The sequence below is a fragment of the Uloborus diversus genome, chromosome 8, assembly GCF_026930045.1.
Source record: "Uloborus diversus isolate 005 chromosome 8, Udiv.v.3.1, whole genome shotgun sequence".
NCBI classification, from domain to species: domain Eukaryota; kingdom Metazoa; phylum Arthropoda; class Arachnida; order Araneae; family Uloboridae; genus Uloborus; species Uloborus diversus.
In genome coordinates this window covers 157148550-157164041 of record NC_072738.1, presented here as the reverse complement: position 1 = coordinate 157164041, position 15492 = coordinate 157148550, and the positions used below count along the sequence as shown (strand labels likewise).

At 30.7% G+C, this 15492-nt stretch overlaps 1 protein-coding gene across 1 annotated transcript in view; it reads left to right on the top strand.

Moving 5' to 3' along the window:
- Nucleotides 1-2180: 2180 nt before the first annotated feature.
- LOC129227522 (nuclear cap-binding protein subunit 3-like) overlaps nt 2181-15492 on the top strand; it is a 33768-nt gene continuing 20456 nt past the window's right edge. The window contains exons 1-2 of the mRNA XM_054862097.1: nt 2181-2521; nt 9289-9351. Of these exons, the coding sequence (XP_054718072.1) occupies nt 2333-2521; nt 9289-9351 (252 nt within the window). The 5' untranslated portion in view covers nt 2181-2332. The remainder of the gene's footprint in view (nt 2522-9288; nt 9352-15492) is intronic.

Genomic DNA, 15492 nt, shown 5'->3' with positions numbered 1-15492 from the left:
TTATCAAGATAATATACAAAATTCTATATTTTATAAATTATTGAAATTTGACTTGACAAAAACGGAAAACAAACCTGAAGTGAATTTCATGTTACACGGTTATTTGAAAGCTGTTTTGAAGATGTCATTGTTATTAAAGATGTGTAATTTTTTAATTTTTAAATGAGTACACAAAAGAAAGACTTATCTGTACCTCGGAGCCAGACTAACGCAAGTCACATAATTGTTACTTTATAAGAGAGAGGGGAAACGTATTTCACTGTATTTTCAAAGGACTGAAGTTACTGCACAGGATATAGATAAAGCAACATAAAGAAACATTTAAATCCAGATAATAAGTCATGAAGTTAAGAGCACTACAAATAGAAATGAGAATATTTAAAAGATCAAATTAGAGGATGGTATATTTTCCATTTAACAACTTATTATAAAAAAAAAGAATGAAATTTGTCTATAGACGGAAAACTTTTACTCATGCAGGAAGCTAAAGATTTATTACAACACTATGAAAACAATGAAAAGATAGCAGAGGTTTTAAAATTCCCATTTCCAGAAAAAATTAACAAATAAAATTTCATTACTGTGTGTGAATATGGTCTTCCTTTGGAAAGAAAAGGATTTCCTTCCCAAGAACTTTTTACTTCTTTTTTAAGAATATCAATACTCAAAATAGGTATTTACCCATTCATACGGAAAATTTGAAGACTGTGTCGAATTCCTACGAAGTATCCCTGCCCAATAATAATCTCTACTAATAATAAAACTGAAAGTCTGGATCTCTGGATATCTGTAACACACATAGCGCCTAGACTGTTCGGCTGATTTTCATGAAATTTGGCACAAAATTAGTTTGTAGCATAGGGGAGAGCACCTCAAAGCGATTTTTTGAAAATTTGATTTCGTTCTTTTTCTATTCCAATTGTAAGAACATTTTACTAAGCAAATTATCAAAACATGGACTAGCAAATTACCATAACGTGGACGAGCAAACTACCACATGCGACCATGGGCGAGCAAATGAACATAGCAAGTAGGCGAGAAATTCATAGTCCATTATTTGCAAATATATAGCTGGACCAAATGACCTTTTAATTTTCTACTACAAGCAAAGCCGTGTGGGTACCACTAGTAATACAATATTTCATTACTTTTAGAGTGAAAAACCAATATTTTTATGAGAGGTTAAGAAATGAGAGCTACAAAGAGGAACAACATGCCCTTAGTCTCCTGATGGTATTTGCGACACATTGAATTTATTATCACTGCAACTAAATGAGTTATTTTATGAGTACAATATAAGAATGTTGAAATCATAGCATAACATTGTAAATAATGAAAAGTTACCATAAAAGGAAATATATCGTATTAAAAGTCAACAACACATTTCTTAAAAACCCATACTGTTATGTGATTTATAGTATCTAGTTGAAAACTTGACACTAAAAGGGTCCCAGTAAAATATTTGTCTTTGAACATAAAAGGTCAACAAAGTAAGTAATAGTGCTGGTTCTGAGTAATATTACCAGAGAATTTAACAGTAAATCTTCACCTTCTATGCAATTTGCATTTTCATTAAAAAATACTTCAAAAACTGTAATGAAACGTGAATCTGGAGAATATAAATACACATTATAAACTTTGCTTTTCATCTTTTCTATTTCTATTTTCAAAGTTTTTGAATGTATTTTAGTAAAACTAAGCTCTGCAAGTGTGCCGATAATACTGAAGTTACAAATATCATTCATGTTTTAAAACTATTTTACAATATAGTTACTACAAGATTGGATCAAGAAACAGTTAGGGAAAACTTCACTTATGAATCTGGGCTTTCATTATTTACAATTACAAATATTGTCAACAGGGTTTAAATTCGGCGCAATCGTTCATGCAATGCATATGGTTGCCATGGTAGTAGCGCGTCATGGTACCGCGCATGCGCTATGGAAGAGAGGAAAAAATAAAATAAAAATGTTAAATACAAAATTGTGGTTTTTCTTTTATATTTTCTTTGAATCGTAACAGTAATTGTTATTGTTTGTTGACATCATTTCTTTTTATTCGTCTTTGATGAATGAAAAACAAGGGATGCCATCTTCATTGGAAAGGAGGGACACTGGGTTAATAGCTCTCCCTTTTTTTTGAAGCACAAGTACCTAGTTTAATTTAACGTAATGGAGGACTTCATTTTCAGCTTCAAAACAAATAATGTGTATTTTAATGTTTTAGTTCATTATAAAATCACTTTCTTCATGAAAAATACCTTTAATGCATCATTATAATAGTCTACCAATACGAGCAAAGATTTAAAAAAGCTGCATACATAATTTTAAATATGACTCAAGTTTTAATGGGCAAAGTTTTACCTAATTTAAAAATAACATTAGATGACTCAAACGCTGAAGAAAATATTGAGGAAGGAGAAATTACTGATGATGAATCCGAAGTTGAACATTTTATTTCATCAGAGAAGGAAAAACCCCAAAGTATTGAAATAGTAAGAACCTGGATGAAAACATTACCTGTAAGTTTTAAAAATTGCACTATTCATTCTGAAAATGAACAACAATCGCTCAGTTAACCATCGGTGCTACGGACCGATCAGAAAAGTCGCATAAGTGGTGGAAATATATGTAAAAGAAATCAATTTATTTCAGATCAAAATTCAAATAAGATACCAGAAAAATGTGCTATAAAGAATTGTGACTTAATTTTAATGAGAGACCTTTAGGGTATTTTCAGTAATACTGCCGTGCTAAGCACAAAAGTGGTATCTACACTTTTTGTCAAAATTGGGTTATTGTCACGAGGTGGTTCTTTATAACATGTTTTACTTATATGCAATGTTTTATTGTCATTTGTGAATGGGAACTATTTTTTAAAAAAATCGAAAAAAGTGGAATATGAATCAAATACATGGAGGCGTAAAACTTTAAATAGCAGTTTTTGGGTTTGAGCTCAGCTGCAGATACGACTTTTGCGCTTAGCACGGCAGAATAGATATTGATGTTTTAAGTTCGAATGCAAAATTTGTTTATTAATAGTTTTTTTCTGTTCGATATCTGCTAGGCTGAAGACCATTAGAGTGCCTAGATTTTGGAGTCCAAAAATTGACTGACAATTGAGAAAACAGCCTAGAATCTGTTATCAGAATCTTTCTCAAAAGAAAATATGACATAAAAGTTACTGATGAGTTTGTAAAATGCACCTCTGTTTAGCATGCATGTAAATGAAATTTAAATAGGGTCAGTTTTTTATATTACTTATGGTTGGGACTTACAGAAATTTAAGGGAGATGTGTAAAAGAAGTGATAATGGGTGAGAAATTATTGCAGACAAAGCTTGAGCAATATCCAAAAAAATTAGATTTTTTTTAAAGAATCTACATTTTTTTTTAATGTGATGTGCCCAGTTATAAATAAGACAGTAAGTTCAAGATTTTCCCAGTCTCAATTAACTGCAGCAAATTATTAAAAATCAGTTTGATTTTGTAACATATTAAGTTGTGTGAGTAAAATTAATATAATTTATTTTCAAACTTTTATTGCATTTTGTTATTAAGAAAGAACTCATAAAGCATTTATTTTTTATGTATTTTTAGAACAAACTTTTTAAAGTTCTAAATCTTTTTAGTAAGATTTTGTTTCTTTATTGCTGGGGTGCTGGTACGTGAAAGTCTCTGTTACAAAGCAATCTCTTTTCTGTGGTGTCATTCTAAGTGGCACTTTGACAGAGTATCAAGCAGGGTTCGAAAATCTATGCTAATATTATAAAGAGAGAGGGCGGATTTTTGTGTGTTTATATGTTCGAGGTAATCTCCGGAACCACTGCACCTATTTGAAAAATTCCTTCACTATATGAAAGGTGTTTTCTTACTGAGTGACATAGGTTATAATTTGAAAAAATCTGATAAATAATTCTTTTTTTATTTCAATTTAGGCCCAAATTTCATGTAAATTCCCGAATATGAGAGTGAAAAATTACTTGCACATATTAATGTTATGCTTTTTGAATCCATTGTTTCTTTCCTTATTTTGCATTTAATTTCTTAAACTTATTTTATTTTGTGTTTTCTATGGTTACGCTTTTAAAATCCATCTTTCGCATTTTAATTTCTTAAAAGTATTTTAATATCTGTCATCATTGTTTGGAAGGGTAATTTTGCATGGTGTTTTTTTTTTCTTTTATTTAAGCCTGATTGTTGAATATATGTCACTTGATACAATTTTTATTCTCAAGGTAGACTGTGCAAAGCCGGGCAACGCAGAATATATAAAGATTTGAAAACTACTTTTAATGTGATTTTATACTTTTTTTGTTCGTTTGGGGAAACATTTTATTATTGCCAAAGAAAAAAACATCCGCTTCACTCACAAGAGGGCTGGGTTCCTGGTAGCGTGGTCGCTTGACACGTTAGGCTGTAGCAGTTCAGTCTAGGATTATTGTTTTAAAACAACCATAAATGTAATTCATTGTTTTGGGGATTTATTTTGAAATAAAAGAAACTTTTGATTTGTTTTTATCTGAGTGAAATGTACGACATTTTCTTCTTTTTTTCCGACGATGATTTTTGAATGTTCCACTGGATGTTTTTATTTTTTTTCTTTAGACGGATGAATTATGATAGCATGGTTGCTGGGTGAGTTTGGTGATAAACAATAGATTTGCAGAACTATTTTTACATTTGAAAGATCAGGGGTCTGTCCAGGATTTTTCACAGGGTCCGTTTTTTGTGAAAAATAAAATAATTTTGTGAAAAATCAATTATTTTTGTGAAGAATCAAATAGTTAAAAAAAAAAATTTTCTTGTAAAAACGAGAAAGTTTAGACTCTTGAGATGGTGGAAGTTGAGTGTTTTCTCTCTTTTCTGTTGAGAATATCGTTCTTGAGTGTTTTTCTAGTATTTGGGGAGAGGGGGGAGGCATCATTCCCTGGGAGATGGGCACCCCTCAAGTATCAATATTTATCTACCATTCTACATCATGTTAAATTATACTAGAAATGTTTTTTGTATAGTATTTAAAATAACTGTGAGAAAAAAAAATTAGGCAGGGGTTCAGCATTTAGCTTTTTAACCCAAGACACTGTTTAGGGCACAGAGTTTCGTTCAAACCTTATAAACTCCGTGATTTTCACAAAAATAAAAAAATATTTTATTTGTTTACCTCTTAAACATCGAAAATTCGAAAAATCAGATTTCCACAGCGGATGCAAAGAGATTGCAATCCTCAAAGTGAAGGAATCAAAGGTATAAAAACGGCTTGTAAAATAAATATTTTTGATAAAATTACTTTTGAATTGCATTTTAGAGTCCTATGATAAACATATCATTAATATCTGGACACAGTTGAAGCAAAAATAAATAAATAAATAAAATAAAAAATAAACCATCGATTCAGCATTTTAATTGTTGACTCATAAAAGAAAATGGAAATCCCCTTTAAAAACTTGAAATAAGCTTTGTTACAAAAATAAAGAGACTTTTCATTTATTTGCATCCTAATAAAGCGAAGTTAGCTTGAAAAAAGAATGAAATATGATTCTCATATCGGATGTAAAAAGATTGCGTTTTTCAAAATGTAGGCATCTATAGAAAAAATAACGGTAAATAAAAGTTTATTTAAAGTTAATTATCCTTTTTAGTATCGAAAAACCAAACCCATATAACTTTCTCCCAAAATAACAGTTTAACATCGCACCACCAGACACTAAGTGGCGATAAGTTTGAATTTTGTAACCCTATCTGAAGCGATCACATTCGCCCCACCCATACTATCCTTTGCAGTTCTAAATTCATTTCGCTGTATATTATTGATGATTAAATCATGAGTGGGGAGAAAAGTGCTTACTACGCCTATTCAGAGAATGTTGACGCTTTTCCAAAGAAGTTTACAACAACACTGCTGCATAAAACAAACAAGTAAAATTATAAACCAAACTGACTTTCAGCTGTTAATTTCTTTCCAAGAAACCAATAACAGGCATTACATTTATTTGACGGTAGTAATTATTTATGGCTTGCAGGAGCATCACAAGAGTGCCGATTTTTTTTTCTTTTGCAAAATTAGCTGATTTTGTATAAGTTGATTCCTCTAATTTGACTTTAAACATGCTGTATTATTTTAATTTGAGATTTGCTCTTTCAATAAACAATTTGTGAAAGATCCGTTTTTGTTTACCAGAATTTTGTGAAGGGTCCGTTTTGGTTGATCGGATTTTTGTGAAAGGTCCGTTTTGGTTGATCAGATTTTTGTGAAAGGTCCGTTTTGGTCAGGGTTGGCAAAAACCCGGGCTTTTTTAAAAAAGCCCATGGACCCAGGGTTTTTTGGGTTTTTTTTAAATAAAACCCAAAAAAACCCAACTAAAGCTGGGTTTCTAAAAAAGAAATGTGGGTTTTTTTGTGTTTTTTTAGGGAAAGGTGGGGTACTCATATAGTAGCATAAGTATATGGACAAAGCACAAAAATTGTCTTGATAAAAAAAGCTGGAAAATTCAGCGTTTTCTGAAGAATGGTATAAAAGACGACAAAATTCAAGAATGGTGAAGTTTCGGATTTTTTTAGTTTCCATGATTACCAACAGTTAAGGCAAAGTTACTTCTCGAGTGATAAAATCTATTGTTTATTTGTTCGTTTTTAATTTCGACATTTTTTTTTTTTGTATTTTACTTTATTGTATTTCATTTTGTTATGCAAAACTACTGTAGAACCCCAAGTAGTTTAAATCCCTTTTTACTGAATTCCAGCTTAATCGAGACATTTCTTTGAATTTTATGTTGCCTGTTTTTCTATTTCTGTGTACAGAGTAAGAAATATTAAACTTTTTCGTAAGATAATGAAACTACTGTACATCCTATTCTGTTTTCTGTCCGATCATTTGTAAAACCTGTTAATTTCTAAAAAATATACCTTGTTTATTCGAGTTTTGTGACGTGTTGGTTTGCAGAAAATAATTCACATGAGAGCCTTTTAGCTAAAGTAGTATCCTTTGTACAATCTGCAAATATTGAGAAAATCTGATGTGACAGGACTTAGTCAAGATAATTTGAGTTCCTTATTGACCAGTTGAAGGAAAAAAGTTAAATATATTTATTTAAAATCTTTGAAGCGTTTTTTAATGCCCTTAAGAGTTAAGAAATACTATTAAAGTTCAAAATTCATTTTTTATGTCCATTGCCTATTGTGAAGAAGAAATAAAAAAGAAGTTTAAATTGTAAAAGTATTTAAATTAATTATTTTAAAAAAAAAAGTTCTCAGAAAATTTAAAAAAACCCAAAAGTGGGCTAAATAATGGGTTTTTTTAAATGGGTTTTTTCAAAAAAACCCATTGGGTCCAACCCAATTGGGTCCAATCCGGCCAACCCTGGTTTTGGTTGATCGGATTTTTGTGAAGGGTCCGTTAACGGACCCAAATTTGCTCTGGCCAGACCCCTGAAGATATTAGTTGATGTCTTTTTTTGTTTATTTGGCAAAATATTTTAAATTGCAGTAAAAACCGCTTCATTCGCTAAAAAGAGTTTTAAAGCAACTGTAAATCTAATTTTGACAAAAAGTTTTAAATTCCAAAGAAACTTGAATAGTTTTTTTTTTTTTTTTTTTTTTTTTTTTTTTTTTTTTTTTTTTTAAGGTTCTTACGCATTTTATACAAAGAAAAATGATCATTTCACATGAGAGGGGAGGGAGAGTCGATTTTTTTTATTCAGCGGGCTTCCATTAAATTTTTAGTACGGCCATCGGTGTGCTGTTACTGTAAGAATCCGATATTTTGACATCTATCCGATATTTGTAATTGGAACAAAATAAATTCATTAAATTGCAACTGCATCTTTGAATCACTGTTGCTTGTTTTATCATAATATTATTAAAACTAGCTACTTTGCGCGGTCTACCTCGAAAATAATAGTTATGTCTAGTGATTCGTGTTCAGCAGTCAGGCTTGAACAAAGAAAAAAAATCAGTAAAATTTTGCTGTAGATTGAGGAAAAATAACCAAAAAGGAAACATTTTAAATTCCCCAATCACAGGAAAAGCCTCAAAACAAAAATCAGAATTTTATTTGTTCATATTCGAAAAAAAAAGATGGCAACAGATATTTTTTCTCAATGATTTTTTTCACGCTACAAATTTTAATAAAAGCATTGTTACAGAAAGTTGAGATGAAGCAGTGAATAATAATTTGAATGGTGAAAAGCCTTCAAAAAATAGGGATTCTATGTCAAAATCTAAGTGTCATACTGAATAGTTTTTAATTGATATCTTCGCTCATTATTATCGGAGGATCATGTTAAATAGCCAAACATAGCCAAAGATGGGAAAATTAGGAATTTATCGACAGACTTAGATAAAATGAAAAACTTTCTGTGAACACAAATCCTAACTGGAGAATTGTCTGTAAATGATTATTTTGCCTAACTCACCCTTGAATAAATAAACTTTTATTCAAATATGGAAAGAGACAAAAAAAAAAATGCTTTATTTAATTTTTTTTACAATAACATATAGTTTGCTTATTTTTCACCAGCTGAAGAAAACGGCCAAAACCATTATTTTTTTCACACATGTACTTTAAAAGGCTTTTGGAGAAAGGCTTTAACAGAAATATAAGTCGGATAATTTTTAAAATTCTCTTCAAAATTTTTTTTTATTTTCTAAATTAACATTAGCAGTTGGTTGTTCTGCAGAGCCAAAAAATTTCTGTGAATGCCGTTTGCCTGTTTGTCTATATTATGCAATCCTGTCTATTGATACCTGGTTCGATGGTCAGTTCATTGGCGTTCGGGAGAAGTTACTTGGACATATACATAGATACATTGGTACATACTCTCAGTTTTTAATTATATAAGATATTAGATTTAAAATAGGGGTGCGTAATCTGCGGCGCACCATTTAGCAATGTGTGGTCCTTAAGTTTATTCAGTTTTTTTTTAGTAAGTTGAACTAAGGTTTTTTTTTTCCTTAAAATTATTTAATGTTAAGAGAAGGAAAGAAAAAAGAAAGTCAGCTTCTCCAGATTTGGTCTTGAAACATATGGGAAATAAAAATGCTTCAGAATTCATTTGAAAAATGATTTCAGGACAAAAAGTATAGACCTGAAAATTTGACCTGAATCCATACAACTACAAAAGAATCATTAGTGAGTTAAGAGAGCATAAAGAATGAGAAAAATCATTTATTGAATTCTTGTTATGTGTTAAATGTAACTCACAAGTTTGTTCCGCTGAACCACTAAACTAGTGATTTTCATATTTTTTTCCTTGTGGAAAATAATTTTTTTTTAAAAACTTTACTTTCAGAATCCAAAAGTATATGAAAACAAGAATGGTGCATTTATTACGGGGATTGATCTTTCTTCTGAGGTATATGTTGTTTTGTGCTTTAAATAAATAATTTCTGCAATATTTACATGTTCATACTTTTCCATGCATTATTATTATTATTTTTTTAAATCTTAGCCTATATTGCTTTTAGTGCTAACTTGTTTTTTTTTACATAATTTATAAACTACTCATTTTATTGTAGTTGATGGCCTATTGCAAATTTAGCGCTAGGTGGGTCTAATAGTGTTGTAAATAAGAACTTAAAACTAGGGTTCAGAATTACACCTGTGACTAGTTGTCAAAACAAAAAATTTATATTCTGGTTTTTAGTTAAATAAAGTTAAATTTATTCAAGAATGAAAAATATGTAATCTAATGGAATTAAATAATAGTAATGTGTGTGCAGTGTAAAAGTTGTCAATGTTAAAAAAAAAAATCTTTAGTACAGATGTTATATACCCCCCCCCCCCCCCCCATTTGGCGACATCCGATTTTTTACGCAAAATTGAAATATTTTTCTCGCCAATGAGGCAATAACTTTTTAAGCATAGCATCCCTGGCTAAACTAACCTGTGTTTGGCAACCCAAAGGCAATCTTGTTCAAAGTTGTTTACTTGTTAGTGGTCCATGTTGGATAGATTCGTTTTTCGTGCAATATACCTTATAGGAAAGCTTATTTTGTGTTGGTTCAGATTCAGTAGTTGTGTTTTGATGAATAAATATTAGAAAATGCCAGTTTCTTTAAACTTGACTGTTAATTGAGAGTAAAATCCAATTTTGGATGTGTCTCAGTCAGGCGCATTGTTTCATATGTTGTGTTACAAACTGAGTGTGAGGATTTATACAACAAAAACGTACGTTTTTATTTTAGAATTAAAAAAAAAAAAAAAAAAAAACCCTCTCACTTCCGAAATGTTTTATGCTTTTGCAAAATCTTGAGGGTTTCTTGTAGTTTTTAACTTTATATTTACTGCATGTAAATTTATTTTGGAAAAACGTACAGTTATTTTATTCTAAAAGTTAATTCTTATCGATGCCAAGAACTATTCAAGTATATTCTGCAAACGTGCCTCCTTTAGGTACTGAATTTCTGAAAATAAGTTGACTCTACAATTTTATAAAAACATGAAGGTGTTATTTTATGTAAAATATTGTAGATATTTTGAAAGCATTTTTGGATAGCAAATTAATGTATGGTATTTATTTTTGTATTGTTTATGTTTGGGATGTTCTGTCGAGACATTTTTACTTTTCATACATCAAAATTAGAATAACTAAGCCTTTTTTTGGCTGAAATATTTATATTTTGGGGATGTTTCTGCTTTAAACATCGTATATTGAATCGCTTTGCTCTTTTTTAGTAGAGTATGAGAATTGTTTTTGTTCGACAAAATGCATGTTGGAAAATAGCTTTTATTTCTATTGGTACATATTTCTTTGATGAGCTTTGATAGTAATTTGTTAATTTAAGCATTTTAAATACCTACTAGTAATTTTTCTTTGTGTACAACACTTTCTAGTTTCTGGTATTTTTGAAGCAAATATTCGTGATGTTTTTTGCTGTGGTTTTATGTTGTTTTTATATATATTGTCTTCTAAGTGCTTTGATCATGTTTTTTTATCTGAATTTTTCCTGTTGGCGCTAAAAAAGCATCGCTAAGAACGATGTATGGCATATGTCGTTATACATCGTTTTCTTGGCGACGCTTTCTTGGCGCCAGCAGGAAAAGTCGCCAAGGGTGGGGTATATGACATTAGATCCAAATCCTTTCTATCGTTTGCGTTAATTAAAAGTTTTAGTTATGATGAATTGATAATCAGTTACTGATTTTAATGTATGACAGTTTAATTATTCTGTTATTTTAATTGCAGTTATACTCAATAAGGAGTATTTCTCCTTCGATGAATTATAACTGTTAAAAGTTTTAGTTGATATTGATTTAGCTTAGTTTTAAGCAAATTGTTTAATTGTTAAAGCTTTTTGTCTCATCCTTTTAATAATTTGTAAATCCAAAAAAATATATATTTAAGAAATGATAAAAATGTCTTACTAAAAGAGAATTACCAGCGTTAGAAATCAGTAAAAAGTCCTTCTGGTTCTTTGGACCAGTCAGCATGAATATGTACTGGCTCTCAATAAACACCACTGGTCCGCTTTAGATTAAATACTAAATATGTTTGTACCAAAAGTTATTTGTACTTTAGGATGATTACAAGTTATTTTAAATATAACTTTCATTTTTTAGCTCATTGATTAAACATTAAATAAAACATTTAACTGTTCAAAATGGTAAGCATAATAATATTAAATAACAATGCAAAACAGACATCTATGCACATTTTTCTTCTGATGAGGATTTTTTAATATACCTGAATGTTTCAAAATTTAAAATTTTTGTTTGGCAATAAACATTTAAATTTGCCAAGTATTAATGTTGAAAAAAAGAATAAAAGACTTTTAATTAGGCTTGCCAGACGTCTCGGTTTTTAGACAATCCCGGTGCCCCGGCCGGTTTACTTCACGTCCTGGAAAAAAAGTAAATTTGATTACAAATGACCAAAACGGTCTAAAAATCTTCAACTATGAAGGATTATTTAGGATAATTACTTTATCATTTGTTACATTAACTGGTAAAATTACTACCAGATTATCTTGTGATAATTTTTACAAGATTAAAACCAAAAAAGACTGTCTAAAGACGTCCAATAAAATGAAAAGTATGACTAAATATTGTTCAATTTTTTTATTCCTCATTCAAAGTGATTTTTCTAACTCAAATACATTGTAAATATTTACATCTAACCAGGAAACATCACGATCAAGGAAATTCAAAAAAATTCCAAATTGGTGGCATTCGAAAGAGCATTGGAAAACATGTTTATGGCACTGAAACTACGTGCCCTCGTGACCACGGTATCGAAATATGAGGTCTTAAAAATTGCCGAAATTTTTAGTAAAGTCGCCAAATTTAGCGAGTTTTGTTCAGAAATGGAAGGTACGGCGCGAATTCAACATCTGCATCTGACAAGATATTTCACTTCCATTTTTGGTCACCACCAAAGCGCATGAGAGATAGCGCATTAATTCTTTACTCCGGGTGACTACCATGGCGCGGGGTGTTTTGGCACAGACTGCACCATTGAAATTTTTAGGGGCTTGTGTCCTGGGATATTAACGTGCAGCTGTATAGGGGAAAACGCCACCGCCCGAAATATTTGTTTTATTTTATTGTAAAAGCAATGGAAATATAATATATATTGACTTCAAATCATATTTTCTTTTGACGAATCCCCTAGACCCCGAGGGGAGTTCCTTCAAACATTTGATTCCAACTACAGAAATGTGAATGTGGATGTGTCTTTTGTTGCTTTTCGAATAACTAAAAGTAATTTTCTCGAATAATTAAATTTGAACCTCCCCTCTGTAAAATGTTATGGAGAAGGTCAAGATAAAAATGTCTTTTAGCATTTTAGGTAGTAGTAGTAGATGTAAGTAGATTTTTCTTCACTATTTTTCGTGGTTATTATTATTGGTGAAATATATTTTATTTCTAAACAAGGTTCTCATAAGTATTAATTATTTTTTCTTTTAGGTTCTGTGGTTCTGTGCAAAGCTAATTTGTTCTGATTTTTGACATTTTACTGTAGTAATAAAGCAAATTAAAATATACTGCAGTGAGAGGTTCCCCGAGCTTAAACTTTTGGGAAAGCAAAAATTCTCAATTTACCGAAAGAAAATTCAAATTTTGCCGAGCGATAAAATACGAGTGTGCGCAAATAATAATGTATGAAAAGTGACTTTCGGGAGTTAAAAAATTGTAATTATGTCTTCTAACTTGCCGAACTGTCAGACGAACTTTGTCGAATAAGGAAAATTTTTGGGAGGTCACAGTGCAATCCCATCAGTGCGCTCCTAACTGCAGTCAACAAGAACGACCTCCTATTACTGCGACCGATCTGTCATAGGGTTCGAGCACAAAATCTCGTTTAAAATTCCACAGATGTAATGATAATTTAGCATCCAATAGAACGTATTAACTGAATACATTTGAATATACCGTTCAAAGTTTAAACTTTTTTGTTATTCTTAAGACTGTCTGTTAAAAAACTGATGTTTAAAACTTTTATGCTTCTGCGGGTGATATATTTCCACTGAAAGAGTTTATTCGATGATGAAACTGTTTTGAAAAAAATATGATAACCGTAGAGAAACGATAAACACACTTTAAAGTCTTTTTTTTTTTTTGAAAAGTCGTAAATCTGAAGTCTTCAACAGTATCTAAATACGAAGAAAACGACAATTTTAAAGATTGCAAACCATGTTCTCAAATTAAAAAAAAAAAAAAAAAAACGATTTCTGTCAGTTGTTTCTAGTGTGTTTTTCGTTATGTGTATCGTTTTCAAGTTATGTGTAAGCCCTCTAACAAGTCAAATAAAAAAAAAACTGAATAATTTTTTATTTTGCTCGTATTTGAATTCCCTTTTAACTTGAAACATAATTGGTAAAAGTGACTTCAGTATTTTTAAAAATGACTAAATAACATGCAATATGATGGGCATTTACGTTATAGCGACTTCCAGTTGCAGTGACAGACTTTTTCGAACTACAGAGGTTGTTAATGAACGTAGACTATAAAATTTTTGATAAAAATCTGTTGTGAAGTAATTTCCGACATCGCTAGTTTTGCTGTGCAAATTTTTGACATTTACTATCCGTTGTTTTCTTTTTTTTTTTTAATTATTATTATTATTATTTTTTTTTTTTTTTTTTATTTTAAATTGAAAATCAAACATTTCCGCTAGCAGTGGTCAGGCAATAAAACTTCATGAATAATAATAACTTTTGAAAAAATAAATAAGAGCTGGGATACTACAATCCATGATCATTTTCTTTCAACATCAAAAACTATCCATTTTATTTTTCAATATATAAGCTTTAATAAGCATGTTTTTTTATCTTATTCATCTTAATTCTCGTACATAATTATTAATTACTTACAACACATTTCATAACAAGAGTACAAATTTAAATTAGTTAAGTAAAACACACTTGAAATGCACTTAAATTCTGAAATGCATTATTATCACGATTACAAAGTTAAATCCTACGTTCAATTTCGTTATAAAGTTGTAGCTCCTCTGGATAAAGCTCTCTAGTTTCCATTTCACAGGCTTAATTGTTACTTTTTAATTTTACACACACAAGTAAAGGGTTAATTCGAAACATCGTTTACGCGCTTTGCAGATGACCAGAAATGGGAATGAGAGTCTTGCTAGACGCAGGCGATGAAATCACGTGATATTTTCCATTTCTTGCCAAGTCTTTAAATTTGGCGAATTTTCGTAAGATTTCGACAAACTTTGACCCCCCATATCTCAAAAACTAAAGGACGAGGGCACACAATATTTGGGTCAAATTTTTTTCTAAAGATACTCTTTCGAATGCGACCATTTTTAACTTTTTTCATGATTACTGAGCTCGTGATGTTTCCTGGTAAGAAGAGAAATGTTCCAATTATACCTGCTTATGTTATTTTTCATTACCTTTGTTTTAGGTTCATAATTGAGGGGATATTTCAATAATTGAGAATCTGGCACGACCGCCTCATATTTGGCGTAAATAGTTTTATTGTGGTAATCCTGTTGATTTTTAGTAACCCTATGTGAATAGATATTTCCGTTCTCTTTGTTTATATTTGCAATGATAAATACCTCTTGGGCAGGAGCTGAAGCCAAAAATTGACGCCAATGAAGAAAGACCGCCACATTCCCAATTATTGATATATCCCCATAATTGATAACCATTTATTCATAACATTGAGGATAAACTGATCTATAAAACGCTTCAAAAATCAGCCACAGATGAGTCCCCTTTTGAATAATAGGGACGCGGAGAGGGTGGGCGGGGATGGGGGGGGGGGCATTCCGGCGTCCCGGTTAAACATTTCAGAAATCTGGGAAGTCTACTTTTAATGCAATGGCCAATTTCTAAATTAGACTACTAGCCTATTTTTTGAATGCATAAAATTTCTTCTGCGACCCCTAGAAACAAAGTATCAATTTCCTCAAGTACTTTTTACTTTTGCAAAAAATGTGGTACAGGCTACTATTTATTTCATCATGTTAATGGCAATTAGCTTTAGCTTGGCACACTTGTAAATCTGCCTCTATTTCTATGTG